The sequence below is a fragment of the Oncorhynchus mykiss genome, chromosome 3 (assembly GCF_013265735.2).
Source record: "Oncorhynchus mykiss isolate Arlee chromosome 3, USDA_OmykA_1.1, whole genome shotgun sequence".
NCBI lineage: Eukaryota > Metazoa > Chordata > Actinopteri > Salmoniformes > Salmonidae > Oncorhynchus > Oncorhynchus mykiss.
In genome coordinates, this window is record NC_048567.1 from 25,301,006 (window position 1) to 25,327,669 (window position 26,664).

At 42.1% G+C, this 26,664-nt stretch overlaps 1 protein-coding gene across 4 annotated transcripts in view; it reads left to right on the forward strand.

Annotated features, from left to right (window-relative positions):
• LOC110515430 (inactive phospholipase C-like protein 2) overlaps window positions 1-26,664 on the forward strand; it is a 60,421-nt gene that overhangs the window by 25,603 nt on the left and 8,154 nt on the right. For all 4 annotated transcript variants that reach the window (XM_036973175.1, XM_036973178.1, XM_021594340.2 and 1 more), the window contains 3 exons: window positions 9,809-12,292; window positions 16,699-16,902; window positions 25,552-25,627. In XM_036973175.1, coding sequence (XP_036829070.1) covers window positions 9,809-12,292; window positions 16,699-16,902; window positions 25,552-25,627 — 2,764 coding nt within the window. The remainder of the gene's footprint in view (window positions 1-9,808; window positions 12,293-16,698; window positions 16,903-25,551; window positions 25,628-26,664) is intronic.

Genomic DNA, 26,664 nt, shown 5'->3' on the forward strand with positions numbered 1-26,664 from the left:
ATAATTTAGCCCAAACAACTACCTCTTTCCACTACTGTATTTATTTTATTTATTTATTTTGCTCCTTTGCACCCCATTATTTTTATTTCTACTTTGCACATTCTTCTGCAAATCTACCATTCCAGTGTTTTACTTGCTATATTGTATTTACTTTGCCACCATGGCCTTTTTTTGCCTTTACCTCCCTTCTCACCTCATTTGCTCACATCGTATATAGACTTGTTTCTACTGTAATATTGACTGTATGTTTGTTTTACTCCATGTGTAACTCTGTGTTGTTGTATGTGTCGAACTCCTTTGCTTTATCTTGGCCAGGTCGCAATTGTAAATGAGAACTTGTTCTCAACTTGACTTGCCGTTCGACACATACAACAACACAGAGTTACACATGGAGTAAAACAAACATAAAGGTGAAATAAAAAAATAAAATAAAGGTTACAGCCTTATTCTAAAACGTATTACATAGTTTTTTTCCCCTCTCATGAATCTACTCACAATACCCCATAATAAAGCAAAAACAGGTTTTTAGAAAATGTTGCTAATTGAACTATCACATTTACATAAGTATTCAGACTCTTTACTCAGTATTTTGTTGAAACACCTTTTGGCAGTGATTACAGCCTCGAGTCTTCTTGGGTATGACGCTACAAGCTTGACATGTATTTGTGGAGTTTCTCCCAATCTTCTCTGCAGATCCTCTCCAAGCTTTGTCAGGTTGAATGGGGAGTGAGAAGTTTGTTCGGGTTCAAGTCCGGGCTCTGGCTGGGCCACTCAAGGCCATTCAGAAACTTGTCCTGAAGCCACTACTGCGTTGTCTTGGTTGTGTGCTTAGGGTCTTTGTCCTGTTGGAAGGTGAACCTTTTCCCCAGTCTGAGGTCCTGAGCGCTGTGGAGCAGCGGTGACTCCTAGCCTATTAATGCATCTAAATGACCCTTTTATATAGTCAAACCTAAGCCAGCATGGCTGACTCCTAATGGCTGTTTTCAGATGTGCTCTTTAACATGTGACTATGGTCTCAATCTGCTCTGTGGATGTGAATGAACCCTGGTGTTTGAAGGGTGAGAGTGGTAGATGAGGTTACAGTCACAGAGTGGGGGGCACGAGGCTTCTTCACGTTGTTTTTCGGGGTGGGGGGAAAGTTCAGTCTGGGCTCAGGTATCAAAGCCAATGCTCTTTTCCCTTTTGAACGTTTGATGTTATTGAGACGAGTGCCTGATAAGGGACAAAATTATGAGCAATATCCCCTTTTTATGCTATAATAAGATTTAAGATTACATATTTAGCTGCCAACCTACCTGCACTTCTGGAGTTTAGTGCTGTTGAATGTGCCTTGGTAACATTATCATTTGAATGAATAAAAGCGTTTTATAAAGTCAAATGTTGGTGTTGATGATTCTATAGTATTTAGCCTAGAATAGATGTAGACTAATATTGATAATCACATTATGCAGCAGTTGTGGTTGGTCTCTTGTGTGATGTTGAAGACTGCTAGCTTTATACAATGCATTTGGTCTGGACTGTAATGAGTCCCCTGTGAATTCTTCAGATGTACAGACAGTCCTGAACTGCTCATTGAACCAGTAAAGGGGGTTTCAGTCTATTAGGGTATTCAGAATCCTACGGGAGTTTTTGGCAGCTGAACACACTCAAATGTAATGCAGGGAGACAAAAATACTCTCCATCTCCCCATGCAACGCCAAGCCCTGCACAGGTTTAGCTAGGCCTATGTTATTACATTTATCGAACATCATGTCTGTGTTTTTACTTTTCCCAGAAATACCCAATTGATATCTATGTACAAAATGACAGGAACTCCAGGTGTAGACCTTTGCAGAATCTGACCTGCCTATACATTTGCAAAGGAAATCAGGACATCCAGTATCTGGAAATAAAGGGAGAATTTCAATATAATTTCTCATACACTGGTGAGGTTGGCGTCTGCATTTTATGACCTACTTGGATTCCGCAAATTGTCCAACACGCAAGAGTGAGTCAGGTGTGGACCTCTCAGCATGGTTGCTTTGCCAACGCAGGCCTACGCGTGATGATAATTGGGTCTGTGTCATTCTTAATTACGACAGCACCTCAGATCAGCAAGACTCCTGGGATTTTCTGGATACAGCATCATCATAGAATAACAAAACACTGCGATTTTGTGTTGCTTCAGAAATTGGACATTTTAATATCCAGTTAAAATGTATTAATGAAATGGATTGTGGACCAGTATGCTGGTAATTAAGCAAAAAAGTAAGAATCTCTGCTGAGCAAGTAGGCTAAATTGAAACATTGGAGATTGTATGGTTGTCATTATCATCCCTAAAAAGTATATTCTTGAGGATTCTTTTTCCTTTTAGAATCAAGAAATGTTTCCCTTTCAGGATAGTTTAGAGTCTTAATGAAATCATGTGTAAGTAACTAAAAAACACCCTGCTGACTTTGGCCATTACATAAGACACAGAATTGTATTTTCAGGAAATAACCACAGTTGGGGGGGGGGGGGGGGGGGGAGGTTCTGTGGTATCGTTTTCTTGCTTGGGGAGCTGAAGCCAGTCCTCACTGAGCGCAAGAGGAAATCCTGATTAGCAGCCACACCTAAAGGCCAACACGAATGAAAACTCCTTCCAAAGACAAAGTCAAGATTCTTGTCCAGATCACACGGATTATCTTCAGTCATGCATTTTGGCTTTTTCCAAGCCTCAGGAAAGCTCCTCCAGTAGCAGTTCTGTCAGGAGTTATGTACTTATTTTTAATTCTTTACTTTTCGATTAGATCCTTCCTCACAGCACAGAGATGCATGTGAAACTCTGGTTAGGCTCTGCAGGGGGTAAAAATGAAGTGGTGGGGCCCTGAGATTGATTAGTACCCATTAAAGTACAGCCTGCCTTCTCTTCAATTACACCACAGAGCAAGGGTGAGAAAGTGTTTGATCAACACGGCCAGAGTCCTGTCACCAGATGTGACGTGTTGATACAAGAGATGAATTTGTCTCTGGAAGGCCATGTATTCCTTGAAGTCAGTTTTCATGGCTTCATGCTGCCAAACCCTGAAGAATGTCATGGTTGAGACTTTCACCTGCATTTGTAGACTAGGTTAAATCTAACTCATAAATTCCACATAGACTTTGCCAGCTGATAAGCTTGACTTTTAAGGTTTTGCAGATGTAAAGGCCCTGAGGTATCAAAGCTATAATGTTTCTAACCGTTTATGACAACCAGGCTAGCCGTGATGTATGAGTATGATCCTAGTTGCCAAGAGCAAAAACTACCACTTTTCCTTTCCTTCTCAAAATATGTCTTGGGGCTCCAAAGTGGCGCAGCAGTCTAAGACACTGCATCTCAGTGCTAGAGGCCTCATTACAGACCCTGGTTCGATTCCAGGCTGTATCACAACCGGACAGAATTGGGAGTCCCATAGGGCAGCGGACAATTGGCCCAGCGTCGTCAGGGTTTGGCCGGGGTAGGTCATTGTAAATAAGAATTTGTTCTTAACTGACTTTCCTAGTTAAATAAAGGCTTTTCCTGGAAATGCCAAAAGAATTGAAGGCACGAGTAACATTTTAGAGTTTGTTCATGTAGAGACAATGTTTCTCCTAGCTAGGGCTGGGAATTGCCAGGGACCTCATGATTTCGATATTATCACAATACTTAGGTGCCGATGTGTTGCGATTCTATGTATCACAATTTTATGTGTTGCGATTCGATACTGTGATTTTATTGTGATTTGATGTTTCAAACACATTGTTCACTAGATGTCTGCTGCAGAGGGACAGTAGAAAGCCATGAGAGGTAAAAGTACACAAAACATGTTGGCTCACCATTTAAAACAATGAAAAAGATGTGGAACTAGTTATAGGATGATATACCAGAGTTTTGGGGCAGGTACACCTGACTAGCGATCGCTGACATTACAAATCGGTACTTGGAGTCAATATAAAATCGCAAAATATCGCGATAATCTACTGTATTCATGTTTTTTCCTTAACCACAGCATACACTTGTGGATGAGTTTGTTTAAATCTAATGGCCAATATTTTTATATTGCGCTCCTCAATCTAGAATTTGGTGTTTGAAACCAATAGTGATGCAACAGTCCTCCTTTTTTTTTAACGCACAGAGCCAAGCCACATTTATAATGACTGGACAATTTATTATTCTTTTTTTAAACTTTCAACTAATTTCTCTGTTACTGGCTTTGTTAAAACAGCTATGATGAGTTGTTATGCAATGTATAACGTGTAAAGATGTGCTAATGTATATAACGTGTAAAGATGCGCTAATGTGTAGCTTGTAAAGACGTGCTAATGTGTAGCTTGTAAAGACGTGCTAATGTGTAGCTTGTAAAGACGTGCTAATGTGTAGCTTGTAAAGACGTGCTAATGTGTAGCTTGTAAAGACGTGCTAATGTGTAGCTTGTAAAGACGTGCTAATGTGTAGCTTGTAAAGACGTGCTAATGTCTAGCTTGTAAAGACGTGCTAACGTGTAAAGATGTGCTAACGTGTAAAGATATGCTAATGTGTAACGTGTAAAGACGTGCTAATGTGTAACGTGTAAAAATGTGCTAATGTGTAACGTGTAAAGATGTGCTAACGTGTAGCTTGTAAAGACGTGCTAATGTGTAACGTGTAAAGATGTGCTAACGTGTAGCTTGTAAAGACGTGCTAATGTGTAACGTGTAAAGATGTGCTAACGTGTAGCTTGTAAAGACGTGCTAATGTGTAGTGTGTAAAGACGTGCTAATGTGTAGCTTGTAAAGACGTGCTAACGTGTAGCTTGTAAAGACGTGCTAATGTGTAACGTGTAAAGATGTGCTAACGTGTAGCTTGTAAAGACGTGCTAATGTGTAACGTGTAAAGATGTGCTAACGTGTAGCTTGTAAAGACGTGCTAATGTGTAACGTGTAAAGATGTGCTAACGTGTAGCTTGTAAAGACGTGCTAATGTGTAACGTGTAAAGATGTGCTAACGTGTAGCTTGTAAAGACGTGCTAATGTGTAGCTTGTAAAGACGTGCTCATGTGTAGCTTGTAAAGACGTGCTAATGTCTAGCTTGTAAAGACGTGCTAATGTGTAACGTGTAAAGATGTGCTAACGTGTAAAGATGTGCTAATGTGTAAAGATGTGCTAATGTGTAACGTGTAAAGATGTGCTAACGTGTAGCTTGTAAAGACGTGCTAATGTGTAACGTGTAAAGATGTGCTAACGTGTAGCTTGTAAAGACATGCTAACGTGTAACGTGTAAAGATGTGCTAATGTGTAACGTGTAAAGATGTGCTAACGTGTAGCTTGTAAAGACGTGCTAATGTGTAAAGATGTGCTAACGTGTAAAGATGTGCTAATGTGTAACGTGTAAAGATGTGCTAATGTGTAACGTGTAAAGATGTGCTAATGTGTAGGTTGTAAACAAAGATGTGCTGATTTCCTTTTATCTACATGACCAGACGAGTGGGGGTTACAGTGAAGTTTAGACCTCTGCCAGTAATGGTGTTAAACAAAATAGCTCACCAGCAGTTCTTCATCACAATCGCCACTTAATCATGAAATACTGAAGCTTTCTCAAAGGTAGAAGATACATAGGCTACAATCTGTGGACCATACCACCCAAACATGCTTACAATGGTTTACGTTTTGGAATCCGGTCATACAATTGAGATGTAGGCCTATAGCGTGTATTGGAGGATCTTTTCATTTCTCTCTGACGTTGTCCTATATTTCTGAACGTCTCCCAGCACTGTTTTGAACATGAAATCCTCTGAGTTGCACCTTTTTAACCCTCTGTGTACACCTGCAGACTATAGAATGAAAGAAAAGCTCTAGCCCTGCCTACAGAGAGGCTTGTCTGTCTTTTAAAAAAATGTATTCATGGCTTAATGTGGCCTTCCCTTTTGTCTCATTTCAACCTCAAGTATGAGAATGAGGGGTAGGAAGTAGCCAACTAGAATAGATAAAATGTCAGGATGCTGTTGCTATTCTTTCACCAGGATGAGGAACCACAGCATCAGACGGGTCAACACTTTCATATACCGTACTAAAGAAAATATGTGACCTTGCCTACTATTGTTTGTAGGCTATGAAGTCTGTAGTGTACTCACAGCCTGTGATTCTTATTTAGCTAAATCTTATAGCATAATAGAATTGGTCTCCAAACCTCAAGTATTACAACAAAATCAACTGAAACTCTAGGCTATGCAACTGTTTTGACAAAAATGTTAATATAATTTTTTTCATCAGCAAAGCATGTTAGAATTTCTACTCAAACTAGCTTGCCATTCAACATGGTTGATAGGAATACATTGTAAAAAGAAATCTAAATGCAACAGCCAACAATTTTAAAAGATTTTGTTGAGTTACACTTCATATAAGGAAATCAGTCATTTGAAATGTATTCATTAGGCCCTAATCTATGGATTTCACATGACTGGGAAGATAGATATGCTGTTGGTCACAGACACCTTAATAAAGACTAGGGTGTGGATCAGAAAACCAGTCAGTATCTGGTGTGACCACCATTTGCCTCACAATGTGGCAAATCTCCTTTGCATAGAGTTGATCAGACTTGATTGTGGAATGTTGTCCCACTCTTCAATGGCTGTGCAAAGTTGTTGGAAATTGGCAGAAACTGGAACACGCTGTTGCACACGTCTATCCAGAGCATCCCACACATGCTCAATGGGTGACCGTGTGATGAGTATGCAGGCCACGGAAGAACTTGGACATTTCAGCTTCAAGGAATTGTGTACAGATCCTTGTGACATAGCATTACAACGCTGAAACATGAGGTGATGGTGGCGGACGAATGGCACAACAATGGGCCTCAGGATCTCTTCACGGTATTTCTGTGCATTCAAATTACCATTGATTAAATCCGTAGCTTATGCCTGCCCATACCACAACCCAACGGCCAGCATGGGGCACTCTGTTCATAAAGTTGACATCAACAAACTGCTCGCCACACAACGTCATACACTTGGTCTGCAGTTGTAAGGCCGGTTGGACGTACTGCCAAATTCTATAAAACGACATTGGAGGCAATTTATGGTAGAGAAATTAACATTACATTCTCTGGCAACAGCTCTGGTGGACATTCCTGCAGTCAGCATGCTAATTGCACACTCCCTCAACTTGAGACGTCTGTGGCATTGTGTGACAAAACTGCACCTGTGTAATGATCATGCTGTTTAATCAGCTTCTTGATATGCCACACCTGGCAGGTGGATGGATTATCTTGGCAAAGGAGAAATGCTCACAGGGATATAAACAAATTTGTGCACAAAATCTGAGAGAAATAAGCTTGTGTGTATGGGAAATTTCTGGGATCTTTTATTTTAGCTCATGAAACATGGGACCAACACTTTACATGTTGTGTTTTATATTTTTTTTATTTCCAAATATATTTGGTGGTGCTCATAGTCAATCATAAACTTCAATATTCAGCAGTTAATGTCTGTCATTCAATTCTTTCTACAACAAGGGTAGTCAGATTTGTCTTGACCCAAAGGTAATACATTTTCAATGGCCTTTGCCCTGGGGGAGAAGCACATAGACGTTCATGAGAGCCATTACTCTTTAGTAAGTGCACACAAGCGTTGGCAAGATCACATGGCAGGCCTTGGGACATTGAACGTCGCAGGCCATTCGATCAGGGATGGCAGTGCGCTGGTTGCAGGACGATGGGCGCTGAAGCCTTCCCCACATCTAAAGCTCCATATGCATGCTGTTTATTTCAGTATAAACAACTTACATGAGACCCAGCCGCACGCTTGTCTATGTATTTTGAATGCCCATTTTAAACTTCCAATTGGCCTTAAAAAAAAGGCATCCAAAATATTGAAAAAAAATTGGAACCTCTTAGTAATGTCATTAATCTTTTCATCAGCAAATGGAAATGGAATCTATTCATTCATAAGTCAGGCACTTTCAGCATGCATTGAAGACCATCTGATGCTAGTCAATTGATGCAGAATTCATGTTTTATTTAGTTCAGCTTGAATCTGGATGAATGTGGAAAGGTTAAAAATAAAGGTGCTGGAACACAACAATGACAGACTACTTGGGAAATGTCACGCACGTGGCCAATACACTACTAGATCTGTGTGGGCTGTATCCTTTTTAGGGGGGGACTCATTGTGGTTCACCCAGAATGCACTGTGACGGGCACCTTAAGTCGAGCAACACAATTGTTCAAGGAGATTCTTCAAGGTAACGGTCCTCAGTTCTCAAGAAAAATAGAAGGGGTTGGGGGGAGTTAGGAAAGACATACACAAGATATGTCAACAAACAGTGTTCTTCGCATCATGTGACGCACCATATATGGAATGCTGCTCTCAACTTTGCTTTGACCTCTTTGTTAGCATCTCATCAAATCAGTTTATTGTATGCATACACAATTTAGCAGATGTTATAGTGGGTTCAGTGAAATGCTTATGTTACTAGCGCCTAACAATGCAGTAAAATGTCAAATAATCCCCCAAAAAACAAACACGAGATATCAACACATTTTGGAACAAACCTGAATAGCACTGTAACAGTAATCCAAATGCAATTTATATGTATGTACGTACACTTGAATAGTTTTAACAAGATACACTAAGAGTGATATGGACAGCAGTAGATACTGTATATTAGAGTGAGAAATTCAGAATTATGATGCATGAATTAACCCACTGAAACATGCCCCTTTTAACAATTGTTTATGTTCCCTCTCAGCTGAGTTAGAGCTTTGCTAAAGTTATTTTAAGCTCTCTACAACCTATAGTTTCAGTATGAAGCACTTATCCAAGGTCAAATATTTATAGACACTAGGATAGCTTGGCAACATTCCTTAGAGGATGTAATTCATCTTAACCTGGTGTGCTGCCTGTGCCCCATTTAAAAAGACAGCTAGCCGACCGGTAGCCTTCAGGTGTCATGTGTAGCTTGTTGTTTATGTTGGCCAATCGAAGTGGCAAAGAGGCTCAACATGTAGCAAATGGAGTGAGAGTTCACTAATTCAATGCAAGATGGAATACAATTATGGAATTAACAGTTTGCAAAATGAGAAGGAGTAGGCTACAACGAGCAACCAACAGGTAGGATATTGTTGGAATGGGGTTGGGGCGAAAGCCCAGCATTTAGCCTAGCTAACTATAGCTTCTCTAGGCTACTCCAGTCAAGACCGGTACTGTTGTATGGGATGATAAATAACATTGGAAATGCTGCACCTACGATAACATCATCTGTGCACACAACCAATGAAAGGTTGTTTGAGCCTCTCCCTCATGCAGCAGCAGTGCTCAGGTTAAAAACGTACACGTTTAGAATATCCAAATAAATGACAAAAATTCACGATACTATTCATATAGTGAAATTATTTCAAATCCCCATCCCTACTGCCTAAGCCCAACTGATTATATCCCATATACTGGCCGCTTCCTCTTCGATTGGAGTGTGATACTGGCCCAACGCTCTAACCACTAGGCTACCAGCTGCCCCAAAATAATTGCAGTTAGAAGTCAAACACTGACATTAGGCAGCTCCAATCGTCAAGGAATGCTAAGGAGTTAAACAGATTTCATAGCAAATAGCAGTGAAATAATCAACCCATTTCAATAGGCAGACACATGTGCAAATGCTTTGTCATACAGAGTCAGGAATACTCCCACTTTTTGAGTTGGCCTATAGTATATCGCATAAATTAAATATTTTGCTTCCAGCTCAGAGAAGTGATTTAAAGAGTATCCTGCTCCTCTTTTTACCTCTAAATCTAAAGTGATTTACTTACTTTCTACTTGTTTACAGAACAAGTATTCAGGTTTTTCCTTTTCTCTTCCTCAGGATGGCTCGAGGCTGCGCAAAGAGAGGAAGAAGACGGTTTCGTTCAGCAGCATGCCCACTGAGAAGAAGATCAGCAGTGCGAGCGACTGCATCAACGCCATGGTGGACGGCTCGGAACTGAAGAAGGTCCGCTCCAACTCCCGCGTTTACCACCGCTACTTCCTCCTGGACGCCGACATGCAGTCTCTAAGGTGGGAACCCTCCAAAAAAGAGTCAGAGAAAGCCAAAATTGATGTCAAGTCCATCAAAGAGGTGCGGACAGGGAAAAACACAGAAACGTTTAGGACCAACGGAATATATGATCAGATATCAGAGGACTGTGCCTTCTCGATCATCTATGGGGAGAACTATGAGTCTTTGGACTTGGTTGCAAACTCTGCCGATATGGCCAACATATGGGTGACCGGGCTTAGATACCTGATATCCTATGGGAAACACACACTGAATATGATTGAGAGCAACCAGAACAACATGCGCTCCTCCTGGCTCGGGGACCTCTTTGAGGAGGCTGATGCCAACAACAGCAAGCAGATCAGTCTATGTGCTGCCGTGCAGCTAATTAAAAACCTAAACCCTGGACTCAAAAACGTTAAGATTGAACTCAAGTTTAAGGAGTTTCACAAATCTAAAGATAAGGTGGGATGTGGTGTGACTAAGGAGGAGTTCATTGAAGTCTTTCATGACCTTTGCACAAGACCAGAAATGTATTTCCTTCTTGTCCAGTTCTCTAGCAACAAGGAATTTCTAGATACCAAGGACTTAACTATGTTTCTGGAGGCTGAGCAGGGTATGGCACAAGTAAGTGAAGACACCAGTCTGGAGGTCATTCAGAGTTATGAACCTTCCAAAGAGGGGCAGCTCAAGGGCTGGCTCTCCCTTGATGGGTTTACCAATTATCTCATGTCGCCAGAGTGCCACATCTTTGACCCGGAACAAAAAACTGTGTGTCAGGACATGAACCAGCCCTTGTCCCACTATTACATCAACGCTTCCCACAACACATACCTGATCGAGGATCAGTTTAGAGGCCCCTCTGACATTACAGGGTACATCCGTGCCCTCAAGATGGGCTGTCGAAGTGTAGAACTAGATGTCTGGGATGGACCAGATAATGAGCCTGTCATTTACACTGGCCACACAATGACCTCGCAGATAGTCTTCTGCAGTGTCTGTGACGTCATCAACAAATATGCCTTTGTTGCATCTGACTTTCCCCTGATATTGTGTCTGGAGAACCACTGCTCCTTAAAGCAGCAGAGGGTCATGTTTCAGCAATTGAAAAAGATTCTTGGTGACAAGATTTACATGGTTCCACCTTCACCTGAAGACAGCTACCTGCCCTCACCCTTTGACCTCAAGTGTAAGATCCTGCTGAAGGGGAAGAAGCTGGGCACAACCTGCATTAGCTCGGAGGGTGAAGTGACTGATGAGGATGAGGGGGCTGAGATGTCACAAAGAATGAACATTGAAGCCGACGAACAGCAGAGCATCCCACTGAAAAAGTTCCAGCTGTCCAAGGACCTCTCTGACCTGGTAACGTTGTGTAAATCGATTGCGTTCAAAGACTTCCCAACAGCTTTCCAAAGCCAGAAGCACTGGGAACTTTGCTCGTTCAATGAGGTCTTTGCCAGTCGCTGTGCCAATGACTTCCCAGGCGACTTTGTTAACTACAACAAGAAGTTATTGGCGAGAGTCTACCCGAGCCCAATGCGGATCGACTCTAGTAACATGAACCCTCAGGACTTCTGGAAGTGTGGTTGCCAGATCGTGGCAATGAACTACCAGACCCCCGGCCTGATGATGGACCTAAACATTGGCTGGTTCCGTCAGAATGGGAACTGTGGGTATGTGCTGCGACCAGCCATAATGAGGGAGCAGGTGTCATATTTCAGTGCCAACACTAAAGACTCCGTACCTGGTGTGTCTCCTCAGCTCTTGCACATAAAGATCATAAGTGGACAAAACTTCCCCAAACCCAAAGGCTCAGGCTCCAAAGGAGATGTTGTTGACCCTTATGTCTATGTGGAGATACATGGCATCCCTGCTGATTGTGCAGAGCAAAGGACTAAAACTGTCAATCAGAATGGGGAGAACCCACTGTTTGATGAAAGCTTTGAGTTTCAGATAAACCTACCTGAGTTGGCCATGGTGCGCTTCGTGGTGCTTGATGATGACTACATTGGCGACGAGTTCATCGGCCAGTACACAATCCCCTTCGAGTGTCTCCAGCCGGGATTCCGGCACATACCGCTACAATCGCTAACGGGGGAAGTCCTTCCCCACGCCTGGCTATTCGTCCATGTGGCCATCACCAACCGAAGGGGCGGGGGCAAGCCTCACAAGAGGGGACTGTCTGTGCGTAAGGGCAAGAGAAGTCGGGAGTACGCCACCATGAGAGTGCTGGTCATCAAGGCTGTGGACGACATCTTCAAGACAGCCATACTGCCACTGAGGGAAGCCACCGACCTCAGAGAAAACATGCAGGTAAGGGAGTGAACATTATTTGTAATAAGGGTTACATGGAGAAAATTGGACCTCTCTGAAATGAAAAATACGTTTGACCTAATTCCTCACTGAACATAATTTCTTCTTTTTTTTTTTTTAATAAGTGACCATCCCCTATACCCAAAATAGTAATTAAAACAAAGTGGATAGCAGAGAACATGTCTACTGTTTACCCTCACGTCTTGGACAGACCAGAGCATCGCATGGCAATGCAGGAATTCTTTATAGGGCTGAGGGCCAGAAAGTTGTGGGCTCACAGACCACCATGGACAACAGTAGAAGTGGAAAGATCTCCTTTATAGTAAAAGCATTACATGAATCTATTATTGTATTTGCAGGTCTGAAAAAAAAAAAAAAAATTATAAAGATGTCAGGCAATTCTACATAATCGTTTTTAATACCACACAAATGACCAAAATTACAGGCTAAGAATGGACTGAGCGATAGCTTATGTGTTAATTTTATCATATTTCTCCAATGCCAAATCGGTGTACTTGGTTTGCAACGAAGCTGTCCCTGTTTGCAAATTATTAGGAATCTGATCATGGTTCTTTAAAAGTTAGGCCTACCTTTCCACCCCAGACAGAGTAGGCCTACCTTTTCACCCCAGACAGAGTAGGCCTACCTTTTCACCCCAGACAGAGTAGGCCTACCTTTTCACCCCAGACAGAGTAGGCCTACCTTTCCACCCCAGACAGAGTAGGCCTACCTTTTCACCCCAGACAGAGTAGGCCTACCTTTTCACCCCAGACAGAGTAGGCCTACCTTTTCACCCCAGACAGAGTAGGCCTACCTTTTCACCCCAGACAGAGTAGGCCTACCTTTTCACCCCAGACAGAGTAGGCCTACCTTTTCACCCCAGACAGAGTAGGCCTACCTTTTCACCCCAGACAGAGTAGGCCTACCTTTTCACCCCAGACAGAGTAGGCCTACCTTTTCACCCCAGACAGAGTAGGCCTACCTTTTCACCCCAGACAGAGTAGGCCTACCTTTTCACCCCAGACAGAGTAGGCCTACCTTTTCACCCCAGACAGAGTAGGCCTACCTTTTCACCCCAGACAGAGTAGGCCTACCTTTTCACCCCAGACAGAGTAGGCCTACCTTTTCACCCCAGACAGAGTAGGCCTACCTTTTCACCCCAGACAGAGTAGGCCTACCGACACATACAAATGTAAGCTTTAACTGCTGGCTACTTTTCTTCTGTGGCTTAACCCAACAAGAGATGGTCAGAAGGGTTTTAGCTAAAAGCTGTCTGAGTTTAAACATCTTCTATTGTACATAGTGAACAGTTTAATGAATTGATAGTGATAGATTTAGATTACTTCCCAATCAAAGTCTGTTTTGTCTCATCGGCTATAGAAGGTTGTAGCTCAGCCTCTTAATGTCAAAGAAAGGATTCATCTGTGTCATGTCTTTCCTGGATATTTTACAGCTTGTTTCTAGCATAAAACATTGCGGACCAAAGCACTGTTATCGATCACTTTATATAATCGGATCCCATTTAATTTTCTTCAAAATCTTAAGCTAACAAGGGGTAGGCCTGTGCTTTTTGCCATTTAAAAAAATAATAGATACCCTCTCAATTCGAGTGTTGGTTTTAACTTAACAGCCCTTCACTGACACGGGGTAGGATATTTAACGAATGCGTGATGGGTGGAGGAATTGACTGACAAATCTATGGCTATAGCAGCCTATAGCCTAATTTTGTCTGTCAGATAGGTAGGCCTGAGTAACCATTGTGTAAATTCCGATCCATCCCTAAGCATTGACTTTATCACCAATTTATTCCTAGTTTCTATTGGCCAGGCTAGCCTACATTATGTCATATTTTTTGGGGAATGTGCATGTTTTAATAAAGTCGTGGATGAGTCATTTGAATCATTTACTCATCCTCCTACATGGGAATGTTTTTGTTAGAATATGAACACTGACCCCTAGAGTCAAGCGGGGATCACAGCGAGATTTACTACAAAGACTGTGTAGCATCTAAAAATAAAGCTCCTTTTGGCAAGAGAAAACAAAGCCACCAAACTTGATTTAAGCAGATTTGATCTAATCCATGTGTATTGCACAACAGTCGAGACAGACTCGAGGAGACTTCGCAGCTCAGAGACTGGTGAAATCCCCACTGGAGCACTGAGGCCCGGGGTTGATATTCAGATATCCAGGTAGTGGCTTATGAGCATACCTTCTAATATATCAAATGGAAAACGTGTTATGTAATACTGCACTGTGGCGCTTATGGGCTTGTCAGTAATAATTCTAGAAGGAGATTACTGTATGCTGTCTAAAGGAAAGATTACCACAAATTATGTTGAAGTGGAGTGGAAACGAGACTAGTGCGTCACCTATTTTCAAAAGAGCAAAAAAACACATATGGTGTTTTACTTTAAATTTTCACTCGGTAAACTGTTAGCAGCAATTATCAATCTTTTATTGGTTGAAAAAGGACATAACAGAAAGATATCGACCAAAAGATGAACAGTAGGCTTTTGTTACCCACATGACAATTTGCCTGTTCAGACTATCCACCTACATCTGCTTTTGTGCATTCCTGTGTGCTCACTAGGTTCCCACTGGGCCCCCCATGAGCTAGCCTACTTCAAACAGCTGGTCTTTTCTGGTCTGAAGCAATACTGAGAAATGTGTCAGAAGGAAGTTGCATAGTCGATTGTTCCCCCACTGTGTGGTTAGTCTTTTGTGGTGCATTATGCATTGTGTATTAGGGTTTATTTTGGTCGCTCTGTTTACATTGCAGTCATTATGTGATAACAGGCCACTGGCCCTGAGACTAACACATCTTGGGCGTTCTCTCTGTGGCTGTTTGTCCTCCCGGTTGTTTACACACTGTTTAAATTGGGCCTTTCACAGGAAGGTTAGGATTTGTGTGCGTGCGTGTGTGTGTTATCGAATGACTAACAAAAACCAACAAAGGTTCTTGGAGGTAAGAAGTACTCTTAACCACTTCCTATCACAGGGTGTTTCTCTGTACTTATACTTCTGCTTCTAGCCTGTTAATTAGTAACTACATAGGCCACATTAACTTAGGTAACTTAACAGAGCTCAGTTGTTATTTTCTGCGTTAGATAATTGAAAACATTAGGAATCATCTAATCACTGATCTTCATTCATAATGAATCAAATGAACCAGCTGAATGAGATAATTACTCAAGTGAACTTTGTCACAGCAGTGAGCTTTATCTTAAATGACTAAAAACCAAACTGAAATGAAAACAAATGGGAACTCTGAACTGTAATAATTCACTTGTCATTCATGCCCTAGTATCCTTGAGGCTAATAATGTTTTGCAACTTTGTCTGCATTAGGGGTGTGAATGTTTTAACGTTAAAGAAATTGGGATCATTAACATTAATAAAAATCCCTAACCGGAAAAGTTTTTTATATTTTTTATGTAGATCCAGAAAGTATTACAGCATAGTTGGTCAATTTCCTCAACAACTAAGAGCTTTGAAGCATGATGCACTTCACTACTGTTTTGCTGCCCTGGCTACCATGCTGTGAACAGTGTGAAGTGAACCCATGCATATGTGCAGATACTGTGTGAGAGTGACGTTGTTGCATCTCTCTCATCTCAATATCCTAGCCTTTTCGTTGATGATAGGCCCTGCTTTACTGAAGTTGCGAGACATTGCAGGCCAAGAAATTGCGAGATATTGCATTGCGAGATAGAGCTTTTGATTGCCGATAAATAGCCTAGGCCAAGTGCACAGTTCTGACTCTGTCTGCCTGTTGGTCGACCTGCCTATACTGTGCCCCTCCCTCTCTCTCCGTCCCTCGTTAGCTCGCTATGAAATAAGTGTTTTCGGAAGTACGGCAACTCCCAAAATAGTACGGCAACTCCTCCATTTCCAAAATACAACATCTTAGGAGTCGATTCCTAGCGGAATTTAATCTTGACACTCAGAAATGGGAGTTGACACGTTCTTTTGAAGTCGACTCTCCACCACTACGTCATTGTTGTTAACAGTTGAGAAAATGGCTGAGAAAGGCAAGCGACAGCGGCAAAGTCCTGTAGGCAATACTTTGAGAAGGAAATGCAAACATTGCGAGGTGGAATTGAGGTACATTAATGCTTAACCATCTGAAAGGGACGCACCGTGAGACCCAAACCGTTGCAGGCAGCAGCACATCTGCATCGTGAATTCACATGGAATTTGATGAATGTTTCTTATCGTTTTAACAAAATGGTTTAATTTGTCACATCCCTAGTCTGCAGTACAATATTCTGCATCTTGTCCATTTATGAAAGCTTGAGTTGTTTTTTTATTTTCCACTTTGTCCAGTGTTCTTTGTCTTCAATACAACAACAGTCTTTAGTTCATCATCAAACGGACACCAACCCAAGCTTTCATGTTCCTTTGCAGAATGCCATAGTGCCCTTCAAGGAACTGTGTGGCCTCTCGGCAGTGGCCAACCTGAAGCAGTGCATCCTGGCCCTGTCCTCCCGGCTGACGGGGGCTGACAACAACCCTCTCCTGGTGTTCAACCTCAAGGACCAGTACCCCACCATGGAGCCCCAGGGCCTGCTACCAGATGTCCTGAAGAAGGTGGTCACTGCCTATGACATGGTGAGTACAGGAGGACTTTTGTTTGAACAGTATCGTGTTTTTTAAAATATTTAATTTATTTATTTTTTTTTTTTACATTTCCTTTGTTTTATAAAGTTAGTTGATAGAGGACATTCTTTTTTAGGACCAGGACTTTAAATCTGAGATTTTAGAGCACTACTAATGTGCTGGTTGTAAAAACAACCTCAAAACACCTAGAAAATGAGCTTGACTCTAATCAAGTCAAGAGGAGGGTGTAGTGGGATTTGAATGGTAACATGGGGGTAAGATGGTTAGGTAGTAGGGCAGGGGTGGGTTGTTTTAATCAATTAATTTAATCAATGTTGACAATGGACTGAAGTTATATAATTAAGCAATAAGGCATGAGGTTCTGTGGTATATTGGCCAATATACAGTGCCTTGCGAAAGTATTCGGCCCCCTTGAACTTTGCGACCTTTTGCCACATTTCAGGCTTCAAACATAAAGATATAAAACTGTATTTTTTTGTGAAGAATCAACAACAAGTGGGACACAATCATGAAGTGGAACGACATTTATTGGATATTTCAAACTTTTTTAACAAATCAAAAACTGAAAAATTGGGCGTGCAAAATTATTCAGCCCCCTTAAGTTAATACTTTGTAGCGCCACCTTTTGCTGCGATTACAGCTGTAAGTCGCTTGGGGTATGTCTCTATCAGTTTTGCACATCGAGAGACTGAATTTTTTTCCCATTCCTCCTTGCAAAACAGCTCGAGCTCAGTGAGGTTGGATGGAGAGCATTTGTGAACAGCAGTTTTGAGTTCTTTCCACAGATTCTCGATTGGATTCAGGTCTGGACTTTGACTTGGCCATTCTAACACCTGGATATGTTTATTTTTGAACCATTCCATTGTAGATTTTGCTTTATGTTTTGGATCATTGTCTTGTTGGAAGACAAATCTCCGTCCCAGTCTCAGGTCTTTTGCAGACTCCATCAGGTTCTTCCAGAATGGTCCTGTATTTGGCTCCATCCATCTTCCCATCAATTTTAACCATCTTCCCTGTCCCTGCTGAAGAAAAGCAGGCCCAAACCATGATGCTGCCACCACCATGTGGCAGTGGGGATGGTGTGTTCAGGGAGATGAGCTGTGTTGCTTTTACGCCAAACATAACGTTTTGCATTGTTGCCAAAAAGTTCAATTTTGGTTTCATCTGACCAGAGCACCTTCTTCCACATGTTTGGTGTGTCTCCCAGGTGGCTTGTGGCAAACTTTAAACGACACTTTTTATGGATATCTTTAAGAAATGGCTTTCTTCTTGCCACTCTTCCATAAAGGCCAGATTTGTGCAATATACGACTGATTGTTGTCCTATAAACAGAGTCTCCCACCTCAGCTGTAGATCTCTGCAGTTCATCCAGAGTGATCATGGGCCTCTTGGCTGCATCTCTGATCAGTCTTCTCCTTGTATGAGCTGAAAGTTTAGAGGGACGGCCAGGTCTTGGTAGATTTGCAGTGGTCTGATACTCCTTCCATTTCAATATTATTGCTTGCACAGTGCTCCTTGGGATGTTTAAAGCTTGGGAAATCTTTTTGTATCCAAATCCGGCTTTAAACTTCTTCACAACAGTATCTCGGACCTGCCTGGTGTGTTCCTTGTTCTTCATGATGCTCTCTGCGCTTTTAACGGACCTCTGAGACTATCACAGTGCAGGTGCATTTATACGGAGACTTGATTACACACAGGTGGATTGTATTTATCATCATTAGTCATTTAGGTCAACATTGGATCATTCAGAGATCCTCACTGAACTTCTGGAGATTTTTCAGTTTTTGATTTGTTAAAGTTTGAAATATCCAATAAATGTCGTTCCACTTCATGATTGTGTCCCACTTGTTGTTGATTCTTCACAAAAAAATACAGTTTTATATCTTTATGTTTGAAGCCTGAAATGTGGCAAAAGGTCGCAAAGTTCAAGGGGGCCGAATACTTTCGCAAGGCACTGTATCACGGTTATGGACTGTTCTTATGCACGACACATCGCAGAGTGCCTGGACACAGCCCTTAGCCGTGGTATACTGGCCATATACCACAAACCCCCGAGGTGCCTTATTGTTATTATAAACTGGTTGCCAACGTAATTAGAACAGCAAAAATAAGTGTTTTGTCATACCCATGGTAAACGGTCTTATATACCACGGCTGTCAGCCAATCAGCATTCAGGGCTGGAAACACGCAGTTTATAATGTGTCATTGAGGCTATTTCAATACAGACCTATTACGCCTTACACCTCACCGTAATCAATGTACAGTGGGGCAAAAAAAGTATTTAGTCAGCCACCAATTGTGCAAGTTCTCCCACTTAAAAAGATGAGGCCTGTAATTTTCATCATAGGTACACTTCAACTATGACAGACAAAATGAGACAAAAAAAATCCAGAAAATCACATTGTAAGATTTTTTTTATTAATTTATTTGCAAATTATGGTGGAAAATAAGTATTTGGTCACCTACAAACAAGCAAGATTTCTGGCTCTCACAGACCTGTAACTTCTTCTTTAAGAAGCTCCTCTGTCCTCCACTCGTTACCTGTATTAATAGCACCTGTTTGAACTTGTTATCAGTATAAAAGACACCTGTCTACAACCTCAAACAGTCACACTCCAAACTCCACTATGGCCAAGACCAAAGAGCTGTCAAAGGACACCAGAAACAAAATTGTAGACCTGCACCAGGCTGGGAAGACTGAATCTGCAATAGGTAAGCAGCTTGGTTTGAAGAAATCAACTGTGGGAGCAATTATTAGGAAATGGAAGACATAAAAGACCACTGATAATCTCCCTCGATCTGGGGCTCCACGCAAGATCTCACCCTGTGGGGTCAAAATGATCACAAGAACGGTGAGCAAAAATCCCAGAACCACACGGGGGGACCTAGTGAATGACCTGCAGAGAACTGGGACCAAAGTAACAAAGCCTACCAACAGTAACACACTACGCCGCCAGGGACTCAAATCCTGCAGTGCCAGACATGTCCCCCTGCTTAAGCCAGTACATGTCCAGGCCCGTCTGAAGTTTGCTAGAGAGCATTTGGATAATCCAGAAGAAGATTGGGAGAATGTCATATGGTCAGATGAAACCAAAATATAACTTTTTGGTAAAAACTCAACTCGTCGTGTTTGGAGGACAAAGAATGCTGAGTTGCATCCAAAGAACACCATACTGTGAAGCATGGGGGTGGAAACATCATGCTTTGGGGCTGTTTTTCTGCAAAGGGACCTGGACGACTGATCCGTGTAAAGGAAAGAATGAATGGGGCCATGTATCTTGAGATTTTGAGTGAAAACCTCCTTCCATCAGCAAGGGCATTGAAGATGAAACGTGGCTGGGTCTTTCAGCATGACATTGATCCCAAACACACCGCCCTGGCAACGAAGGGGTGGCTTCGTAAGAAGCATTTCAAGGTCCTGGAGTGGCCTAGCCAGTCTCCAGATCTCAACCCCATAGAAAATCTTTGGAGGGAGTTGAAAGTCCGTGTTGCCCAGAAACAGCCCCAAAACATCACTGCTCTAGAGGAGATCTGCATGAAGGAATGGGCCAAAATACCAGCAACAGTGTGTGAAAACCTTGTGAAGACTTACAGAAAACGTTTGACCTCTGTTATATACCCTTTGTTGGCAATGACAAAGTATTGAGATAAACTTTTGTTATTGACCAAATACTTATTTTCCACCATCATTTGCAAATAAATTAATAAAAAATCCTACAATGTGATTTTCTGGATTTGTTTTCTCATTTTGTCGGTCATAGTTGAAGTGTACCTATGATGAAAATTACAGGCCTCTCATCTTTTTAAGTGGGAGAACTTGCACAATTGGTGGCTGACTAAATACTTTTTTGCCCCACTGTACCTTAATAATACGAGTGTTATAGAATTCCCTTCGTCCCCCATTTTGAATATTTCATTACTTATCTACTCTATTTGCTACAATACAGTGGGCAAGATAAAAACAACATGAAAGCTCTGCTAGATTATCCAACGTGGCCATGGAAAAACACTTTAGGAGCATCTGATATTTCATCCTCAAATCTGTAGCCTATTTTCGCTGTATATGTATTGAATACGCTTTAAAATATTCATTCCTTGATATTTCTATTTGACACCAGCTGTTTTCTGTGTCAGACATGTTTGCAGTGTGCTGTGCACAAAGCGGAAATCCTGGAGAAGTATTGGTGAAGCTTATTATCCACTGCAGAAACACAGGTCAAAGGGTACAGACTGCATTAGTACACCATTAGCATTGCATGTCATTTACCTAATGTATTCATAATGTCTCATTCTCTTGACTTTAGAACCCCCACACAGAGCATGACGGTAATGTGCTAACTAACCTGCGAACAGATGAGTCGTGTAATTTTACTCAAAAGTGTCTCACTCACTGAGAGTCATGGGCAGCCGTCAGCGAAGTTTGGATCATGAGTTAAGTGTTAGACATCGACTCTTGCGTGTCCTCAGCAATTTTGATGAAAATATGAAGTGAAAGAAGATCAAGTCGTGTACATTTTATGTAGAAGGACTGAGAAAATGAATAAATAGAATTATGCTGACATGCTGTGCTTCTCACAGAAACCACTTTTTATTCCCCCAACATTTTCCCTGGTTGCCACTATTCTTGCTCAACCAAATACAGTTGAAGTCGGAAGTTTACATACACCTTAGCCAAATACATTTAAACTCAGTTTTTCACCATTTTTGACATTTAATCCTAGTAAAAATTCCCTGTCTTATGTCAGTTAGGATCACCACTTTATTTTAAGAATGTTAAATGTCAGAATAATAGTAGAGAATTATTGATTTATTTCAGCTTTTATTTCTTTCATCACATTCCCAGTGGGTCAGAAGTTTACATACACTCAATTAGTATTTGGTAGCATTGCCTATAAATTGTTTAACTTGGGTCAAATGTTTCGGGTAGCCTTCCACAAGCTTCCCACAATAAGTTGGGTGAATTTTGGCCCATTTCTCCTGACAGAGCTGGTGTAACTGAGTCAGGTTTGTAGGCCTCCTTGCTCGCACACGCTTTTTCAGTTCAGCACAAATGTTCTATAGGATTGAGGTCAGGGCTTTGTGATGGCCACTCCAATACATTGGCTTTGTTGTCCTTAAGCCATTTTGCCACAACTTTGGAAGTATGCTTGTGGTCATTGTCCATTTGGAAGACCCATTTGCGACCAAGCTTTAACTTCCTGACTGATGTCTTGAGATGTTGCTTCAATAAATCCCCATAATTGTCCAGCCTCATGATGCCATCTATTTTGTGAAGTGCACCAGTCCCTCCTGCAACAAAGAGCCACCACAACATGATGCTGCCACCCCCGTGCTTCATGGTTGGGAGGGTGTTCTTTGGCTTGTAAGCCTCCCCCTTTTTCCTCCAAACATAATGATGGCCATTATGGCCAAACAGTTCCATTTTTGTTTCATCAGACCAGAGGACATTTCTCCAAAAAGTACGATCTTTGTCCCCATGTGCAGTTGCAAACCGTAGTCTGGCTTTTTTTATGGCGGTTTTGGAGCAGTGGCTTCTTCCTTACTGAGCGGCCTTTCAGGTTATGTCGGCATAGGACTCGTTTTTTACTGTGGATATAGATACTTTTGTACCTGTTTCCTCCAGCATCTTCACAAGGTCCTTTGCTGTTCTTCTGGGATTGATTTGCGCTTTTCGCACCACAGAACACATCTCCTTCCTGAGCGGTATGACAGCTACGTGGTCCCATGGTGCTTATACTTGCGTTATATTGTTTGTACAGATGAACGTGGTACCTTCAGGCATTTGGAAATTGCTCCCAAGGATGAACCAGACTTGTGGAGGTCTACAATTTTTTTTCTGAGGTCTTGGCTGATTTATTTAGATTTTCCCATGATCAAGCAAAGAGGCACTGAGTTTTAAGGTAGGCCTTGAAATACATCCGCAGGTACACCTCCAATTGACTCAAATGATATCAATTAGCCTACCAGAAGCTTCTAAAGCCATGACATAATTTTCTGGAATTTTCCAAGCTGTTTAAAGGCACAGTCAACTTAGTGTATGTAAACTTCTGACCCACTGGAATTGTGATTCAGTGAATTATAAGTGAAATAATCTGTCTGTACACAATTGTTGGAAAAATGACTTGTCATGCACAAAATAGATGTCCTAACCGACTTGCCAAAACTATAGTTTGTTAACAAGAAATTTGTGGAGTGGTTTAAAAATGAGTTTTAATGACTCCAACATAAGTGTATGTAAACTTCTGACTTCAACTGTATGTAATCTGTCTCATCACAATTGAGTCACTCCAAGTTACCCTACAATTGACCCGTGTTACGTTTTGGTCCTGTGCACTCGAGGTGAATTGCTGAGCGGTATCATGCTCAACCATGACGCTGCTAAAAACTCTGCCTTTAAAATGGTGCATTTCAGAATATTTAGGAGTTGAGAAATAAATAAGTATGAATGGAAAGCCGGGATCCACCTCTTTTTAACAAATGCCATTTTCCCCCGCGATTGAATTAAGAATTGTTGTGCATTGACTGCTTGTCAGATTGCAGGTTTCCCTCCCTATGGCAGTCATAACTTGAATGCGCTTTGAGAGGAACATTTCTCTCATAGGACACACAACATCAAGCCGACTAGGTAAATAGATATACACTATTTTACAATGGGGTCGTCTGGTTTTTCTAATCATTACTTGTTTTGTTTGCAGAGGAAAAGAACATGTGGACTCTTCCAGTATCATCACAGTGCTCCTCTGCAGAAATTATCTTAATTGAATGTACTGTTCTTCATGTTGTAAATGTATTGTGTCGATTTTTCTAGAAAAAATGTAGGGAAGTACCAATGTGTCACAAAGTACTAGTTTGTTAATGATGACTATTGCCATTTTGAAGCCTTGTAAAATACTCCCAGTAGCACCACTAAATACACATCACCATAGCTAGTCTTTAGTGAGCAAAGCCAGCGTTGAGTTCAGCCACTTACCTCTCAATCCACTATAAATACCTCCCCATGTTGCTGTGTCTGTCACCCAAGGCTATAATTTCTTCACCCATTAGTAAAGTAATCAGTGTGCCTGACAGCCTCCAGCCCTGTTACTGCAGCTGTGGACTGTCACAAACAGCCCCCCCCCCCCCCCTCCCTCACACACCCCGCACGCCTCCCTCAGCTTCGTCACGACGTGTTACACTCATCACAGACTGTAGGAATGCTCTGGGTTGCCCTCATAAAACTAGGTTTGATGCCCACCTCAATAAATATATAGGCCATATTGTTAATTGTCAGGGCTTTCAAATAATTTTGTAAATCACTCCGAATTTTCAAATTGATGTATCACCAAAGAGCATGTTCAAAAAAACAATTCTCCCTAATATCCCCATTTGGGTGTAGAGGGCTGGAGTCACTGTTTGAAACCATCTCCATTTTCACTGCCTGAAGTAGAACGCCCAGCCCAGCAGTCCACCATGGACAAGCTGTCACAGACACAGTGCTGCCGATCCCCTCAGCACCTGTCACATCGCTCTCAATGCTCCTAAATAGGTACTCTCTTCTTTCTCACTGGCTGGAAATCTGGCACAGCAACGGGGATCGATCTCGGGGGCATGTTGTTGGGTCACCGGCCGACCGTCAAAGATTGACTTGGCAACTGGAGCTCTGCTGAAACAGCTGCCCACGCTCTCCACCCCAAGCTCCCGCCCGGTCTGCCTTGGCAATGGAACAAGACTGTCTGCCTTTTATTATGTGACCTTGCAGTGCTCTTAAGTCACTGAGGGAATGTACAAGTCAATTACGCCAGAGCAGCGAATATAAAGCCCAACACACGTACCACTAATTGAAACGGAAGGCTGCTGTAACTGTGTCATCTCGCCCCAGAATCGCATTAAGAAACCTATTCTAATTTTAGATGATACATAATTTCCTTCAGATGATCGTATTAATTGCACTCCGAGAGACTGTAATAAGGGAGAAAGATCCAGATGGTCATATCCGTGTGTACGGCTTCTGGGTCACGCAGTGGGTATTTACCAGGATCCATGACAGTAAACACACGCATCATTAACCTCCTGAAATACCCCCGATGTACCAGGGATGTATTTTGGGGTGTTTTATTTTTTGGTCAGGCATTAGAAGTGCAAATAGGCCTCTGTGATCAGAGCCACCATGACAATTTTAACACAGTCATGGAGGTCAGAAGTGTGTGCACTCAATTAAGGCATGGAGCTAAATTTAGCGGTCCGCTACCCAGCTGTAATGCCACAGATAAGGCTGTGTTACGCCTCTGAACAAGGCCTATCCTCTCTACAACAGATTGCTGTAATAAACAATAATAACCTACTCTTGAAATCACATGTTTTCAGACCAACTCTGAAACAGGACTGGAGCGTCATATTATAACATGCAATTACTGTAATACCCTAGTTGTCTTGCAAATTTCAATAACATACTCGGATACACTCTCCTCCCTCTGTTTTTACCGTGCCTCAGCACAACTCCCGCTGCTTGGCCCTTCTATCTCTGTAATAAGGGCCAAGGCTTCTTTCTCCCTTGCACTGGATACATACTCCCCAAAGATAGCTCACTACCGCAGGATGCCAGGCTACTGTAAAGGGAGTAAGAGGTTCAACTGGACTGTCTGCTTTCTCCTCTCCTGACAGATGATCCAGACCAGCAAGACTCTGCTGGAGAACTCCGAGGGAGCCTACGACCGAATACTGCTAACCCAGAAAGCAGGTAAGAGAGGGAAAGAGATGACTAAAGAGCGATGTTTAGCATGAAAAGCCCATTTCTCTGCAAAGATCCACTGTCCCTCAGATCTTCCCTACTTCCTTTCATATACAATCACCCCCCCCATCTGAAGTATGCCATAGAGAGGAGCAGCTAACAAAAAAGATGGACTGATTATGCCGGCCCTGTTACATAAGTTATTAACATTTGATTCATGCTCATTTCTGTGACCCGGCTGCTTTGAAACACTGCTTTGGTTCTGCCTGGTTTTTGATGATTCTCACGGCGTCGGGCCTCGCTGCTCCTCTAATTAGGAGGGTTGCAGCTGAGGTGGTAAACATCCAGGTTCTGAACAGAACAACATCAAAGACTGGCAGGCGGCTGCGGTCTCTTTATGCCTGGTTTCCACCAGGAACCGCACCGCTACAAGACGTGCAGAATGAGATCAAGCCCATCTAATAACAATTGAAAGGGAATAATTTACCAGAATGGATAAAAAAAATAGTGTTGTTTTTTTGTCTGAGCAATTGATTGGAAAATAATTGATCTCATTGTTAGAATTCTGCGTTTGCACTTTGATATGAATATTGCAGCTTGTGTGCTCTTGCAATTTTATTATATCTGTGCGCTTAGCACTGTTTATCCCGCTCCTCTGGTGAGTCTCTGTGAGAATAGCCTTCTGGCCCTGCATAATGACTTGACTTGAACAGGGGCCGTGTTAATCCATTCTGCTCTGGGGCGTGGGGGATCGGAAGGATCTTGGAGCCTTGATAGGGTGATTGGCAGCTCATCAATGGAACACGCTGGCAGAGATCCCACCCTCCACTACTCGCTCCAAGGTGGGAGAGTCTTGGCTTGAGAAGCTTTCAGAATGTTCACCCTCTCTTCCTTCCCCCCCATTATGAGGGGAACTCGACAAGGTGGATTTTTCCGGAAAGAGCTCTAACGGTGCAAACTCTGCCAAACTAAATTGTGTGCTTTAAAAGCAGCATAAAATTGACCTGTAGATTTACTACAGTACAAATGAAATCATATTCAATGAC